This window comes from Rissa tridactyla, chromosome 2, assembly GCF_028500815.1.
Source record: "Rissa tridactyla isolate bRisTri1 chromosome 2, bRisTri1.patW.cur.20221130, whole genome shotgun sequence".
Classification (NCBI taxonomy): Eukaryota; Metazoa; Chordata; class Aves; order Charadriiformes; family Laridae; genus Rissa; species Rissa tridactyla.
In genome coordinates, this window is record NC_071467.1 from 37,476,817 (window position 1) to 37,494,569 (window position 17,753).

Genomic DNA, 17,753 nt, shown 5'->3' on the forward strand with positions numbered 1-17,753 from the left:
GGTAAAATTATATTAAATAAGGATTATTAAACAATATACAGGCAAAAGTACTCTTTTGCTGGTAAAACTCTACTTTTGCTTTAGCAACGTACTCTAGCTTCTTAATGAAGATTAGGTTTTAAAAGAAGCTCATACAAATTTCAGATCAATAAACTATAGAAAAAAAATATCTTAGATCTATGGGGGCAAACAACAGAGGATTGTGAATTCAGCGAGTAATGAGAGTGGCTGGCACCTCTTGATTCTGAAGTAATAATGGGAAAGCTCTGCAGCATGTCACCTTGTTATATTAAAAAAATCAGTGCCACAGCTTCTGTTGTCATCATAGACTAAAACACAGGAAGCATCTGCACTGAAGAGAAATGAAGCATGAGGACTATTGGATTATCCCGCAGAACATTATCCAGGAAGGTAGACATTTCCAAAATTAAACTACAAGGCTACATGAATAAATACAGATGCTTACAAAATTTGTAATGCACTACAAAATTAGTGACATATTCAGCACGCTCCCCAACAGAGATTTATAATTCCTTTAAATCCATTTTAAAGAAGTGGTGCAAAGCTCTCAGGCACGAGTATGTCGTTACTACCATCACTTCTATTTATGTGAGATATACGGCATTTGTATTATTTGAGTTTCATCCTGATCTAAGGTACAGTTAATCTAAAATACCTCCATTTTCACTGATACTATTCAGATCACAGTTTGTTTCTTACTTTTGCACTCACTTTCTGAAGACCACTATTTCTCAGTGCTTGCACAATAAAAAACAGCAAATGATTTGGAAATCTATAAAAAATGTAGCTAAAAATAGATTTTGGTTGAAGTCCACTCTCTTTCTGCAAATTAAAAGCACTATTCTCCAGTCTCTTTTGGAGATCTTTGTGCAAAGTTTCCATGTCACCAATACATAATTCACAGCCATAATGTTTTCAGTTGGTAAAACTAGAATATCCATTGCTGAGCAAAACTTACACATTGACACAGCCTGCAAAATAATCTTTTTCTGTGTGCTGTTTGCCTTTTCAAAATGTCTGAATGCAGGTCTTTGTGCATTTAAATAAGTACACTCTGCAGCTATTTCTGAGGAGAACCAAAAGTGGAAATATATTTCCCAGAGTAAGGAATCCATAAAGAGACTGAATTATCTAATCCTTTTACAAGATGGGGAATTAAGCCATTCTTATGGCAATCTTTTATCTGCTGCTGGCTTCAAACCATTATCTCACAGGAGAAAAATTACAGTCTTTGTCAGTCTTTTCAGACTTAACACTCTTTCTTCCCCTGTGAACCATTTTTTCTCGGACTTGTGAAAGAGTTTTGTGTGTGTGTGTGCATGTGTGTCTTTAAGAGCTATATTAAACTGTTATCCAGAGCCTCAAATTATGACCAACAAGCTTCCCCAAGCTCATGATCTCCTGGCTTCCTCCCTATATCATTTGCATCCAGAACCAACTGCTATTGCCGATATACATCACAGGGCAGCACCAAACAGAAAGAATCTATAAACACTGCAATAAAGAATTAGCTTGCAAAGCACACATCAAAGAGAGCCAGGGAAAAGAAGGGGGAAAGGCTTGGGAAAGCACTTGTCTTTTTAAATTATTGAGGGGGTTAAACGTGTTCTGTAGTGGAAAAGAGAAGGACAGGATGAAATGGATGTTACTCTCTATTAAATGGTGAGACGGTACAATAATTTTCAGGACTAGACAAAGTGATATTAATTTCATTGGCAAATATGCTCCTACACCTTTCATTATTACAAACTAAGACTGGTACATTCAAAACAACTAAAAAATCCCCTAAGTCTACTCTTCTTAGAATTTCTCAACAGCATTTTTTTAAATGTTTACAAGTGGACCAACCTCCTCATTCCAGTCTATCTTTTTACAACCTGCCTGAGATTAAAAAAAAAATACCGCTACTGTTGAAAAGATGTTCTAGTGACACATCATTAATTCACAGCACCTTAAACTGTATTCTTCCTTCATAACCAAAACCAGATACTAATTCCCTGTCAGTAAAGTTACAGTAGGGTATCTCCAGATGAACTTGGCACACTAAGTGCCACATTTCCAAAACCAGTCCTATCATGAGAACAATACATTAGTACATATGTATAAGATGCAATTCACATGCAAATTCTATGTACCTAGTGTACACATTTCAAGTATAAGTCTATTTTCACTAGCATGCAAACACCTATCTTTCTTCAAACAAGCAGAGCTCTTCCGTTTCTCTTATGCTGACTGACAGTTATTTAGGTCAAAAACAAGAAGTCTACCCCACTCGTGCAGCCTTTAAGGAAATAAAATAGCTGTTAAATCAAGCTCAGAGGGAAAAGCTTTGTCTCTGAAAATACTGCGTAATGCAAGGACGCAGACACACACTGTTCCTTTTAAAGAGATATAAGCTACATCTGAAAATACTGGTTTCTTCACAGCTTACATAATTTTTGATAACAAACGATGTTTTTATTATCACAGTATTTTGTGGAACTTCTGATAGGTCCGAAATTATTGCTTGGAGGATTTATCCAGTGGGACATTCTGGTAAAAGAGAGGGAGGAAAGAAGTCTGATCCTTCTGGGATTTCTGTCTAAGCACTTGATATAAATCTCCTGTCTTACATTGTTCCCTTCCCAAGACACGGTTAAAATTTTGAAAATAGGGAGACCTTGGCCATTCTTCAAAAACACACATTCATTGAGAGTTTGACATAAAAGTAATTAAGGTTTGGGATTAAAAATTATCATATCTTGTGCATTTCAGAGGTCAAACTTAGATCCATGAACTCAAAAAATCATTTGAAATCACAGAGATATTCTCTATTTTGCATATAGTAAGATGTTTAAAAGAAACACGAGTCAGTGAAAGAAAAGGCAAGCCAGTGTGTTACTCTGACAACTAGGCAAATCAACCTACTAACTTAAAAATTAATTTATGTTCTCTGTTTCTGATAAACAGTAGGATCAGTAAAAACATTTCCTGAATTATTTTTTTCTTTAGTGTTTTCCTATTTTTTTGAAAGAACAAGTAAAATACCAAAGTGGTACACCACTCCAGAAAAGGAAAGATAAAGTGGTTTGGTTTAGCTGTATTTAACACTTACAAAATCAAGAGAAGACAATGAGACACTATCGTGGTTATTTCTGCATCAAAGCTGGGCCAATTAATCACTATCCCGATTCAACTCAGCCAAAAATCTAAATGAAATTTTTTTTACTAATTTTTTTTTGCAACAACTTTTTCTTTTCTTGTAATTCTTTTCGGTTTTCTACCATATAAGAAGTGCTAGGTAGCAAAAGTAGCAAAATATGGGTTTTCTCCACAATTTTCCAAAGTGAAAGGAGAGTTTTAAAAGTTACAAAGCACTACTATATAGAGTTTCATTTGCTTGTTTGCCGCTCTTGAAAGGAAAAAGATGCAAATAAGACTGTTTCGGACAAAGTCTGAAGCTAGCACAAAGAAACATGAGGAAAATTCAGCTCTTTGAAACAAGAGGTCCAATAAAACTAAGGTTACAAAAAAGAAAATAAAGGAAAAAAAGAATGAAAAATAGTGACACAAATCATCTGTACTTTCTTCTCTGTAAGAATAGCCACTTAGAAATAGTACACAGAGAGAAAGCTAATATGAAATGTAAGACGGGAAAGAAAAAAAACCTATATATACTCAAAAGGATTGGTAACATTTGAAGACATAAACTTCCTAATATTCTGTGCATGAACTTTAATCGGAGAATTTATCCCCCAAAATTATTTCTGTACCAATGACTTTGGTTTGGAAACGTTTTTTTTTCCCTTGGTATTTTGAAGTCATTCGTTGCCAAATTTCAGGAATATTAACAAACCAGAAGCTTCTGCCAGGAACTGAGTCACTAAGCTGGCCTTACCACTGCTGGGCAGACATACAAATCTATTCTTTATGCAAATACATGTACCAAACCACACGTATACCTGTATCCATTCCCCGGTATTACATCACAGTGTACAGAGCCAAACCAGGGATTATATGGAGGATTTGAGACGTTATTCTTTCTGACACATCCATATATTATTGTTTAATTAGAAATATAAGTTGTATGACATGATATTCTCCTCTTTCCTACCTTTCTGCTGCATGATTAGACAGAAATTAGCTGTTTCTTTTAAAAAAATTACATGTTTCAAAGGTATTTGCATACGGAAAAAGACTAAAAACTTCTGCAAAACCCACAAAAAAACCCCAAAATACAAATCCTAGGGGGTTCTTTGTTACATTTCTGTGTAAAAGGCTGCACTCTAGACAAATCAAAACCCATTTAAATGTAGAAAAGGACAAATTTACCTAAAATTACATTACCTAAAAAAATGGAACTTCGTGGGGAACATAATAAAAGATTCAGATGCAAGTCATCTGGACGCTCTGCATCTTCTGCTCTGACAGAATACTCACTATGCATTTATTTATACACATCTTTGGGGAGTAGCAAAGAAAGCTAGGAAAAAGGGGAATCAAAACTGTGGGTCAGGTCTAAAAAGGAAATGTGATGTTAGGTTTTCCAAATAGATACATCATGTTATATCATGATTTTGATATCAGAAATTAGAGTTTATTCTCCTCAAATCCCAGTTTCTAGTCATATGCATTCCAGGATCTACTATTTGTAGGTTACTCCCCAGGAAACGTTAGATTAGGATGGAAGTTAAAGTTTATAAAGAAAAATAAGGATTTAAAGACATCCTTTAAAGTCACATACACAGTGCTTTACTCCTAACACTGTTAGGAATAGATAATATTGTAGTCTTGGTGATCAGGTTCTCGTCTATCTAATTCCATCACCTCTTGGTTTATATGAACACTGCAGTTAAAGGAATTATTATAGTTCATGTAAACATACCCGAACCACCTATAAATACCTGAACTGCCTTTAAATTAGCATCTGCAGATGCTATCACAGAAGAGTTTTGACAATTCATGTAGCAGCTAAGGAATCTTTGCACAGGCAGAAGTCTCCCCGCCAGATTTAATGTAGGCATAGCCTTCTATCATCTCAGCCAGACACCAGCTACTGTTACCTATGCTCAGCATAAGGGGAAAACCGTCCATGGAGTTTTAATGTATTTTAGTCCTGCATGCATTTTCAAGCTACTACTCCCTTTAGAGTGACTCACACCAAAACACCTCAGCCTGGGAAAGACAACTTCACACTCAGACTCCGACTTCAACAGCAGTCAGTTAAAACAGAGCAGAGGGATCTACAGTGATGGCTTGGTCTACTTTGTCAGAACATAAACCTAGACCACCTGTTAAAAACCACACCAGCGGCAAACTCTGCATCCTCCCTTCTTCCAGGATCTATGACATCTATATGGGATGTCACAGGTTGCCCCTCTTCTTCACCCTACCTGATCAGACTCTGTCCCAATGTTGCATGGTGCAGCACCCTTTCCCTGACACCTTCCCGTCCCCGGCTGTGAAGTTAGTCTGGGATTACATGCCTAGACAAGATAGGAGAACCCACCCCATTTCAAAAGACAAGTCAGGCATCCCAGTGGTTTCTGTGCAGGGAACACAATGACAATGAGAGCCATGAACAATAAGGAAGGGATCTAGCGCACAGCTGAAGTTAAGGAAGGTCAGTAGGCTTCCTTCCTTCACTTGAGGAAACCTTCCAGGAGCCCTTCAGCTTTAACTGCTTTTTAAATATAGTCTTCAGTCAGTATTTAGAAGCTTGATCTTCCTCACAGGGGTAATTAATTTCATTCATTTTCCTCTTTGTTGTCTGAAGTTTCAGGTGTTGTCTGTGGACAGTACATAGAGTAATATGGCTTAACAACAGTTTTTTCTCTATTTACAGTCATAAGCCTTTCTGGTTTTGATAGTTAAATGAGACACACTTGTCAAGCTTCAGACACTATTTTCTGCCCAGCTCGTTATCAAATTTTCCACCAAATGCTTCTTAATGACCTCAAGTCTCATTAGTATTGTTGTAGCTTTGTGATACTCAGATAAAGTATCTCCACACAAACTCTTACTCTGTAAGAATCTAAAATAGTTGAAGCTAGATTAACACCAGAGAATTCCCTGACCAAACAGTTAACTCCTGTTCTTTTCTAGAGAGGTATATCATGGCCAATTCAGGTAACAGTTCTGTTCTTTCCACCATTATTCTGCAATTTAGGAGAAATTGTAGCTGGTTCCTTCAATTCTCTTGTGTCCCTCCCCACATGTTCATGTTCCTCATGGTTCTGGGTCATGATCTGCTTAAAGTTCAGTGGTGTATTTCAGAGAACTTACACATGATTCTAAAATTTCACATAGTACTATGTAGTTTATATGACTATGTCTTAAGTACGCATGGAAGTGGTGGAGACCACACTGTAGAAAACCAAACTTACTAAAATATTGCACAAATCCAGATGGTTAAAGAAAAGTTAACTAGCCTTAAGCAACCTAACTTGAAGATTTTTTTGTAGGACAAGACATCTTAAAGGACTCAAGAAACAGAGATGACAAGCAAGGCACGATGAAGATTTCACAGACAAGGCAAACTGACATGCCAATTTTTGAGTATTTTTTCCAAAGTAAGTTTTCAGAGAGCATCTGAAATGGTAGCATGCACAGAGCATCTAATTTATTCTACATTAGCAGCTCAAGCACACAAGTTACTACACTTGAACTGTACTCCACATCACAATGGTGCCAGTTAGAAACGCCAAATTTGCTTTTTTAATGTACAGATGTACTTTGTTTGTTTATATCTATATATTTGATTCCTCTAATATGTTAAAAGGCCTTAGGACATCGTGGTTTTGCTGTAGCTAATCTTAAAATATTAACTAAAATATTGCATCTCAAACCTACATTTGTATGCGACTAGTGCTCCTTCCCAACATTCTTGTTCAGAAGCCTTCAAGCTTGTGGCACAGTATGTTTTCTATAATCCCATTTCTTTTTTAATCACATGCAACCCCTTTTTTGTATTCTATTGATGTTAAGAAGAATGAATGCAGCCCTTGCGCTATTAAAAACAAAAAGCTTCTTACTTCCAGGAATGCATTGGCAAGACTCCACAAGAACAAGATTTAACTTTTGAGCATGGCAGTGGGCATACAAGGCTAATGGGTGGTCCTTATAAAAAAAATAAGAAAAAAGAAAAACCCCTAAAATTCATTCAATAGTACGTTAATATTATCTTATACCTTACGCCTGATTACATTCTTGCAAAACACTCAATGTGCAAGTCACAACACATGAGAAAATATGGAAGTGTTGTTTGGCTTTTACAAATTGTCATTTAGATCTTTATTTAACCCATATGAGTTTTGCTTATGTGTGAGGGTGTCTTACGATTCATCGGCTAAACCTGAAATTCATTTGTTTTGCCTGTATGTGAGAAAGGATTCACAAAATCTTGTTATAGAACGAGTCAGTTTATTCTCTAACTCAGTCAGACTAGTTGTGCCCCGAGATGCAGAAGTTTTTATTACAATATTTTGCTCAAATGATCTAAATCCAGATCAGCTGCAATAAAAGTGTCTTTGCTAATTTTCCAGACAAAATAGCAAAAAGCAAACCTTCCAAATACAGGGGTTTTTGCAGCCTTTTTTTCTGTATCTATAAACCTTGTTTTGTTCCACCTTGTGAATGATGTCACCCCTTTATTTAGATGACTTAATATGCTGCTTAACTTGCACTGTAGTCCAAGAGCGGCTATGGGAATAACATTGTTCTGTAGCTGCTTTCCCATTTGAAAAACCTCTTAAAGCTGTTATCCATCTGCATTTCGCTCATCGTGTGTGAAACATTTATACAGAAAACAGTAAGCTCTCTGTTTCTTACAGCTATATTCCAGTCTACAAACCAATTTATACTCCAGGAGAATTAACCCCTCCTTTTATTTCTCTTTCTCTCTCTCTTTTTTTTTTTGGGGGGGGGGGGGGGTTCATTTGGTTGGCTCTGGGGGTATTTTTTGGTTTTTTGTTTGTTTTTTAAATATAAGCCGTAAAAAACAACTTGGTGTGATAGCTTGAAAGAATCCTCCATCTTTACCTCCTAGATGTTAGGGTGGAAAACTACACCTTTTATTAAAATTACTGACCTGGGCTGTGATAATTCCATCTATCTATGATTTGAAGATGATTGGTGAAATCATCAGCATTGAAGGTTAGATACCAGTTTAAAAAAAAAAATTAAACGTTTGTGGGGGGGGGTTATTCTAGTTCAAATTACGTCCATTCTCAGTTTCATTTCTCATGATTCATGAAAAAGCCCTTACTTTTGTCTGAGAGACTTAAGGCAAAGGAGAATGTTTTGCAAAATGCAGCACCTCAACAGCATTGAAGGTTTGGCCCATAATATAAACTGGATTTAATTTGCCTTGTAAAAAGTAGACTTTTATCTATAGTCACTCCCATTTGGCATTCTTTTTTAAGATCTTCCTCTGACACTGTGTGAAAGGCTGCATCAGAAATAGAATAGGGGAGTTCAAAGGGAAGAACTGTAACTCTGCAGAGTAACAGCCTAGTGACAGTCAGAGAAAACCAGCCACACAAGGCATTTAATACTAGCTTGAACTAAATGCCAGTTAGAGAAAGAGGGAACCAGAAGCTGCTAGTATTGTCCTCTTATTATTACATTTTAGAATTTGGGTCCTGATTTTCATGTATATTTGAGTGGTACAAAGGGACAGAGCTAATCTGGAGCTAAACGAAGTTCGATGACATATTTCTTAGCGTAAGGGAAACAGCTGGTTCAGCCCATTCTTCTCACAAGTCGCTGTACTCCCATTTGTAGGAAGCTAGAGAAGCCACAGAAGAGGTAAGACATATTGCTGCACTGTACCCTACTGCAGGTGCTCTCAGTGGGCATAAAGAATTAAACCAGCACTCCTCTCAGGCTAAATTAACCTACACATAGACATAGACCTATTCTCAAATAATGAGGGAGCTCTAATGTTCTAGTGCAGTAAAAGGTAATCCTAGTAGCAGAAAGGTCTAAAACTTATACACGGTTTTAATGAAGCAGTAGAGTGGAACTTCAATTAAGACTATTTGTCCTTTTCAAGTGAGACCCAAAAAATTAAGCCAAATTAAGTTAAAGCTAGTACTGAGGAACTCCTTCAATTGTTTAAATAAATCCCCCTCAGAAGAGCCCCAACATGTCCAAGAAAGTGAGGAACCTTCTAGAGGAGGTATCACAGAAGGTAAATTGACTGGAGAGTAATTTTTTAAAAAAATACAGCAAGGTGAAAGAACTAGATTATGCAAATGCAAGAAGTTAAATTAAACTTTTTGTCTGAGCCAAGAAGCAAGTTTCCTAACACTTGGAACTCCACCATTCAAATTTCAAGCAAAAAGTTATATTCCTCCTACAGACAGCCAAAGTATCTTCAGCAAACCTGATTTGGTAATCTGATTTGACATGTCCGATTATCTACAGAACACTGACTACCATTAATAGGTCCACTCATTTCAAATCACTTTATACAACCAAAAAATGGCCAAAATTAATAGGAAAGACACCTGTTTAATTGTAACCAAAAGAATGCATAATGACAACTTATACTGACTTCTTTTTCAATTACTTTCAAATCTGCCTACAGTCAAATCCCATAGTATTTATATATAAACAATACAGCACACAAGGCTACTTAGAGAATATGAAAAACCAAAAACCTCATTTCTAAAAATATAAATATACTAATAGGTTCTGTATTATGACCTTAAAATAAATGCTAGGTTTTGTCATAACAATGGAGATAAATGCCAAGACTAAGAAACCCTCACAGAGATGACCCAAATACTCAGGCTGTGATTTTATAGCATGTTATTTTCAATGTCTATATCACTAAGTAACAGGAAATTTAATTGCTCTTGGAACCAAATAGGAAAAAACCCCTATCTGCGTGTCCTTGAAACCACTTGCTTCATGCAGCTCTCTCGGCCCACTATTTCAGCTGCTGTGAGAAGGTACTGAACAAATCCACTGCAGAGATATCAAAAGAGAGAACTAACTGCACTAATAAGTCTGTGTTGAAGTAAGAGAGGAAAGGTGTCATCAGACTCAGTAAGGTGGAAGGAACACATGCTCCCAAAGAATAGACTGACTTCATCATCTTGAAGAATAAATGCTAGTATCCTCTCAACTGAATACCATAGCAATACCCAGTTCTGTCTTTTGACTTCCCTTGCTCCTGATGAGATGGTATATTTTTTAATTCCTCCAAAGCTTAAAGAAACTGCTAAACTGCAGTGAGAGTGAAAAGAACTACAGCCAAGTAGGCATCATCCAGTTCCTCACCGACTTCATTAAACAGGGTAGGGAATGAAATGAAGGTGTATAGGTAAAATAAACTACTACTTTGCATTCTCTGTTAAGTGAAGTGACAAAAGGGGATTTTATGAGATCTTTCTCTCACAACTCATATTTTAGACTGCAGAGACACATAGTACAGCCAGTTGAAAGACAATAGCAATAGCCAAGGTTGCTAGGTTTGGCTCAAGATCTGAGCCGTTTGTTCCCTGGTGTGCAGTACTGAGAGAATATATAGTATCTTGGCACCTGCTGTTAGTGGTTACTTCAGGGAATTTAAAATTTAATTAACCTTCATATTAATCCATACAAGATTCTATGTAAATTCAAAAAGACCATGTAGGAAACTTAACATTTCTATTTTCCTTACCCTCTACTTGTTAATCCATGGACAACCGATACCAGTTGAAAAAATACAGCACACTTTGGTGTAGCTAGTTGTTTGGAAACATTTTACAACATAAGCAATTTGTTTCTAGTGAATTGTGAAGAATCCCATGACTAACATGTTTGCTCTTTTCTTAAAGCAGAAGGCCACACTGCTGACAGCAAAACTCTCTGTAACCACAAGGCCGTCCAGTCACTGCTGCTCTGACAGTAACGTGAGCAGAAGTTCCCTGAGGCTCCACAACCCTGATAAAGCTATTGCATGGGTGATTCAGTATGCCTGTAGTTATGCTCCCTGAGCATCAGAAAATGCTTTGAAGCCCCTCTTCCTACATAAGTGCCTTTTAAAAGTAGTAATTTACAAGCAAAATGGGAAAAAAGTAGAAACGTAGGGTGGCATATGGCCAAACTTTTGACTTAATTTCACCACAGGTTGCTTTTTATTTACAAGCGGCTAATCCCCTCTCAAACTACACAATAGAGCAGCCATTGGCAAAGGCAGGCAGATAAAATTGGCATGCCTCTCTATTGTTCTTGCTAATCTGAACCATTAACAGAAGGGTGAGAAGGTTAGTTTTGTCATTTAAACAGGCTTAAATCCTTTCTCCAAATGAGCTTTTGTCTACACAGAAGAATGCATCTAGGAAATTTAAGGGGTTTCTGTTAGTGTTGCATTCTCAAGTTGACTTGGCTACACGAATACCAACCTGTTTATTTGGCCCTCATACTGTAAATGCAAGAATTATTTCCAGCTGTCAAAACCAAAAGGGGTTCAACCTGACTAAATTATTTCTCAGAGGTGAAACAGGATGAGATTATAAAGTGCTAAGACGCAACTATTTGAAATCCTGAACTGCACCTGTGCAACTAAATCTCCATTTATACAGGTGCTTTTCAAATTGGATTTGAACCTTTAAATTCCCTGATTCATCTCCCGAAAAACCACAGAAGCTCAAATAACTAATGAAATTCAGAGACAGAAAGGCTTAAAATAGTTTCAAGCTGTGAAGTAAGGCCTAAGACTAACCATGCTCTTTGATTCATTGTCGATGAGACATATCAAGCATAAACCCAAGTTGCACAACCCAAATGCCAGAGGTCATAGGGCAGCCAGTAGATAAGTAATTATTTTTTCCTTAGCACGGGAGAGGTCATCACCTGGCCTATAAGCACAATACATAGCTGAAAACCTGGGGAAAAGAACGTATTGGTTAGTATGATCTGGTTTTGTTTTGCTTTTTACCTGGCACATCTTGCGCAGATATTCAAAGTGACCTTTGCTTGAGGCTCAGATGTATGAGCACTTCGGGTTTGATTGAATTTGCTCCCAGAAGACACCACACTTGTTACTCCTTCCATTCTTAGATCATCAAGATCCTCTGCAACAAGACAGAATGACTGGATGAACACACAATTAAATTTTGTAGCAATAAAGGTGCTTCACCTGCAGAATCACTATAGAACAGAACAACAAAAAATCAGTAAGAAAACACACAGAGTTACTTGTATAATAATAGGAAAAGACATTTGAGATGATTTTATTTATATATATATTATCACCCTGCTACAAGGAGTTCCTTGAAAAATATTCAGTATTATTTCCACTTCACACACTGCTGCATATTTTTTTCAATCTCTATTTCTCTGATGCACGTGGCTTATGGTATACAGTATGTGATCATCTAATTAAAATGTCTTTCAGATAATGTAAACACATGTATTTTCATATATTTATGTTTACAAAATAAACCTGATGATAAAGGATCTGAGCGGAGCAGAAAGTGCATAAAGGCAGATTTTAAATTGCAACATGAGATGGGGAAAAGTCACAAAGAATTTTAAAATCAGAAGAGGCAATGTTCAATTAGAATTTAAAATACATTATAGTCATTATAGATGGTCATTATAGATACACAGTGGCGTACTAGGCTCCTCTTCATACAAAAAAGAATGAGATACAACCCCCCGAATCATTACCTGAAATACTTCTGGTTGTCCCCTACAGTTCATAGACACTACTGTAACCACCATGCTTCAAATTCCAGGCAGTACGGTCAGATTGTCAGGATTATGCCCTATTAACAATAGTCTTTTTGGGAGACATCCATTTAAATAAGCAACATCCAAGAACAGCAAGGCTAAACTTAAATGAAGTTTTTGTGGCTGAAGTCGCTGAACTAGATTTTCTTATCTGTAATGTTTTGTTTTACTGCTGAAGAAAACCCTCCTCCCTCCCAAAATCGGTTGGCTTGGTGGTATAAACTGACAGTTCCCCTGAAGTTTCTGGCATCAGTTTACACCCTTTCCACACCTTTTTTCTTAAATTTCATCTGCAGTTAATATACAAACTAATTCAAAGGACTTGGAAGGCTATATGATAAAGAATTATGAAATCAATCATCTATGAGTCATTTCAGAAAAGGTATTACATATTCGGAACACATTATGTATTAAAATAAATACAGTTTAATTGTGCTTTAAAGAGGTGTAAAAAGTTCCATATTTTTTAACAGATGTAAACCACTGGATGGATTACAGTTTAAATGAAATTGAAGCATATGCCTCAGGTTTTTTTTCCCTAAACAGATGTGATTTCTTTAAATGAGGTTTTCAACTGTTCTCTGCTTGATTAACTTTTGGCTCTCTGACGAGTAAGACTGTTTCAATAGAGTGATGACATAGGCTGGCCTCTATCATAGCTTTTATATTTGAATCGGTCTATCAAAACCATGCCTTTTTTCATTTTTAGTCAAGTACCAACATTTTTCTCTCAAAAGAGAAGAAACGGGGATTTCAGAGCTGTAGCTCTGTGGTAGCTAACAGACACGTAGGCAGAGTATTATGCAGCACTGAGTTATTGTCACATGCTGTTAGACCAATAGCGGTAATGTGCATGCTCAAATGCAGATTTAAAACCAAAACCTAGATCATACACAATTGTTAATTTTTCTCAAGGAATTTTCATTGATCTAATTCAGCATTAGATGGAATTTGTCCATGGCAAGGTACAAAAAGCCGTTAATGTTCCAACTAGACATAGAAGTGTAACCCCATCTACCAACTCCAAAGAATAACTGCATCATTTGACTTAACTTTGACTACTGCACTTCTCCCTCAATACTGAATGATTTCAGTTTCTCTGGATACCTCAGATTTACAGTGTAGATATTGTGCTTTCTTCTCACTAAAGCAACTGGGCTTTGAGAATCTCATAACTTTGGATGGGAATTTTTAAGTTGTGAGCAAGTTTACGCGCCATCTGGCAATCTTCCTGATCGACCACATTCATTATTGAAGGGCCTTAATTAAAAAAAAAACAACCAAAACACAACAATAAATCTTATGGTAATTTTAGTACTAAAGTCCGTCCATGTGTTTGTATATATTGTTAAACAATCGATGTCTGTTTTGCAGAAGAATATTTGTTCATAAATAAGGACATTACTAAAATAAATACAAACAACGAGTGCAATAATGCATTTTAAGAATAATAAAAAAAAAGGTTTCCAAAGGTTCAGATGTTTCTATGTAACATTGGAAAGAATCAGTCTTAGCAAAAAAGGATTTCATTGAGAAGTCAATTCAGTTACAGGGTCTGCAACACTGAATCTGTTCTCTTTCTTTGTATTCTTTGCTAGACCAACGAGTGATGATACAGCTGAGTGGTTCAGTGATTTTATTGAGCAGCAATGAGGTAATTCACTGAGAAAAGAGAGAAAGAGAAGCCAAGTTGATGACTGCTTATGTGATGGAAGACAAGAATACTGTGAAACTTCACAAATCCTTAGAAGATTGTTACCTATCTTTGTACAGTTATTGATTAGAAGTTCACATAAATGAAACAATCTCACTTGTGCTGATAAAAGTTTGTTAAATGTGTGACTGTGCACTGTATTTCTTTGATTTAATGCTAATTCTCTGCGATTCTCTACATGGATAGGGTATGTGAAGACCCTACCTTGGTCCTACAGCAATTTCCATTAAGTATGTTGTATGTTCCGTGTAGTAAAAAACCAACTACCTACAAACCAAACAAAAAGCCCTTACATTTTTCTCAAACCAGCAATTCACAAAAATAAATTCACACAGCCGCAATCTTCATGCATCAGCATAACAACACTACATGAAATACTTAAAAGTGAGATAAAGATCACAAGTGTAATATAGCATAGCACAGAAACAGATGTTTTCTGTATTAATAATAATAATAATGCTGCACTAAGCTAAATTCTGTGTCTTTTTTTTTATAGACAAGTTTCATCAAAAAGGGAAGGGGAAAAAGGGTATCTATTTCAGCTAAACAAGAACATAGCCTAGTAACAAGGTAATGCTTTTAAATAGGATGTTGTTCGTAATTATTCACTTCCTTTCTTTTTGGGGAGGAAGGGGCACTAATGCCAAATATACTAGAAACTGTGCAAGATTGCTTAATGTCTTGGGATGAGAGGGTATGGAATCATCTTACAAACATCTCCTACAAGACTTGTGCACCGTTCACTTTAAGGACAGAGCTCTTATGCAAAAAATCTTATTAAATGCAGTGAAAGTTCAGTTACAGAGAAGGCTCATGTAACTCAGTTATGTGCTACATTATGTGATATGATCCAGTCACTTTGGTCTCCTTCCTCCATAATAAAACATTTTGTAATTTCCCAGGAGTAACTTAAGAAGTAGAAGGTACAAAGCTGGCAAAAGTCTTGGTTCGTCTTTAAAGAGGTTATGACAGCTCGGAGTTTATCTGTGCAGTCTAATGCTAAGGAAAGCACGAAATGTTTTCATGTGAGAGTAAAAAATTCAGATAATGAATTCTGATTTATGGTCTTGCAGGCCACCAGTCAATTCTGATGCACCAGTAAAATAATGCCTCTTTCTTTGAAACAATGAATTTCTCAACACAGTGTTCTTACATGATAGACATTGATGTATTCCATGTACATAGCATTGACTTGTTAAGGATTGTTGACTGAAGCACAGACTCTCAATATGCTCTACTACTTTAATTAAAAAAAAAACCCCAAACAACAAAACAAACAAACCACACAAAATCAACCAAATAAAAAAACCAACCCAAAAAACCAAACCAACAAAACCCTACTGCCAATAGCAGTTCAACTTCTGTTCCAGAAATTTATGCAGCTTTATATGTCATACTTGTACGTTTCCTATTATGCTAACCAGTCCTCTCTGTTCTAGACAAATTTTCTTACCAATATCAAGAGAGCCCAATAAAAATTCCACCTTAATTCAGAAAGAACTGTTGGTACAAGCAGGAATTAAGCTTCCAGACAAAGAAGAACCATTCATCTAGAACAACTGATGCTCCACTCCTGAAAATTATGTTTAATCACTTCCTTCTACAGAAGCAAAACTGGAGTTATCTTGTGCAATACACTAGCTACAGGACTACACTTTGTTTCTCCTTATCCATCAATGAGTTCGATGTCACAGAGTAGATGATGCTGTTAGTCTGGTGCGTATGTTCTAATATACCTTCCTATTAACATCTTCAAATATCAGAATTTGTCACAGTTCAGACCCATGCCATAGACCGTTGATGAAAATATCTTCCTAAGTAAATCCATCAAGAGACTTTCACTCCTTAGAGCCATTTTAGATTCCTGAACCCAATGTTCTGACGACATCTTATTTTATAAACATCACAAGTTGACAATAAATTCCCTAAATGTTTGTGCTCCCACTGATGGACTCACAATCGAAAACCAAATGAAACATGATGCTGCTAAGTCCTTGAGTTTGCATGTTCACCTCTACCTGCATCATTTGTCAGAGCCAATCTAGCAGAATCCCCCTCCACAGTCAAAAACACAAACCCAAGATGGGACTACAGAAAGCAGCATTGCTTGCAGGTACTGAAACATACAATGAATCATTGATTAGAGTTCTCATTTTTAATCAGCAACAGTGACAGGAATCTGTCTTCAGTTTCTGCATCATCCTATTTTAAGATGGGACTGGAATTAACATAGGAGGTAGCCTCTGCTGATGAAGATGTTCTAGCTTCATTAGAGCACACTTCATTATCTTTAGACAAATACAGTAAGCGCTGGCCCACAGGGATCCTATTTATTCTCCATTTTTCCACTAGGTGGTGTATTTGTTTACTACAGAAAATAAATTACTTGGAGGCAAGACTGATGGAGCACTGACTTAGAGGATGAGAGTGTCTCTAAAATGCAGTGTCCGGGCTTCAGACCCTTGCTCCAAATCAGGCAGATGAAGTTTATAAAACAAGTCTTGGATGTCCCAACTGCACAAACCACTGGCTGAACGCAATATTATAGTCTCATTTTATTTAAATAAGAAAGTCCATAAGCACAGTTGAAAAGAACTGGCATCACGCTCTCTTATCATTCCCTACTGGTAATCTTAGGACAAACGATTGAATATCACCAAATAACCATTGCTCACCCACTAGTTCAGCAACAATAACTGACTATTAGTTAGTGACTGGTGATTTCAAACACCAGGGTCTAAACTATCAACTAGGTAGTTTCATTCAGTGCTAAAGAATTATTTCAAACACTTTATTTTTACTACAACGATAATCTACTGTTTATTGGAGCACATTAATTACTTCTGCATTTCCAATAAAATAAAATTTAGAATATTTCACTTGTTACATCACATTCTATAATTCTACTGCAACTGCCATATTGTACAAAAGTACTTGTACTATAATAATAATAATAATATAGAACTGCAAAAAGGTCATGAGAAAATTCACGAAACAACCAGAAATTCTGGACTTCAGAAGGCATGTAAAAGGAATGTCTTTTAATATTTTTCCTTGGCAAACTTTTCTTTTTTTGCAATTTAGATTTAAATAAAACATCTTTTAAAAGTAAAAGCAAAATTTTATCAATATTTCTAATGAGCTCCAATTCTGATGTCATTTATTTATGCAACCACCATATTTATTTGAATATGCAATTCAGACCTCAGTCCAACTCTGCATTCTTAAAGAAAACCGCCAAAAAAAGGCTTTGTCATAATAACAGAATAAGCCATGTTTAAACTAGTAAGCTTTTTTCAATCATATCAAA

At 36.3% G+C, this 17,753-nt stretch overlaps 1 protein-coding gene across 3 annotated transcripts in view; it reads right to left on the minus strand.

Annotated features, from left to right (window-relative positions):
- Positions 1 to 17,753, minus strand: part of C2H8orf34 (chromosome 2 C8orf34 homolog) — a 187,511-nt gene that overhangs the window by 37,051 nt on the left and 132,707 nt on the right. For all 3 annotated transcript variants that reach the window (XM_054193000.1, XM_054193001.1, XM_054192999.1), the window contains one exon: positions 11,933 to 12,068. In XM_054193000.1, the coding sequence (XP_054048975.1) occupies positions 11,933 to 12,068 (136 nt within the window). The remainder of the gene's footprint in view (positions 1 to 11,932; positions 12,069 to 17,753) is intronic.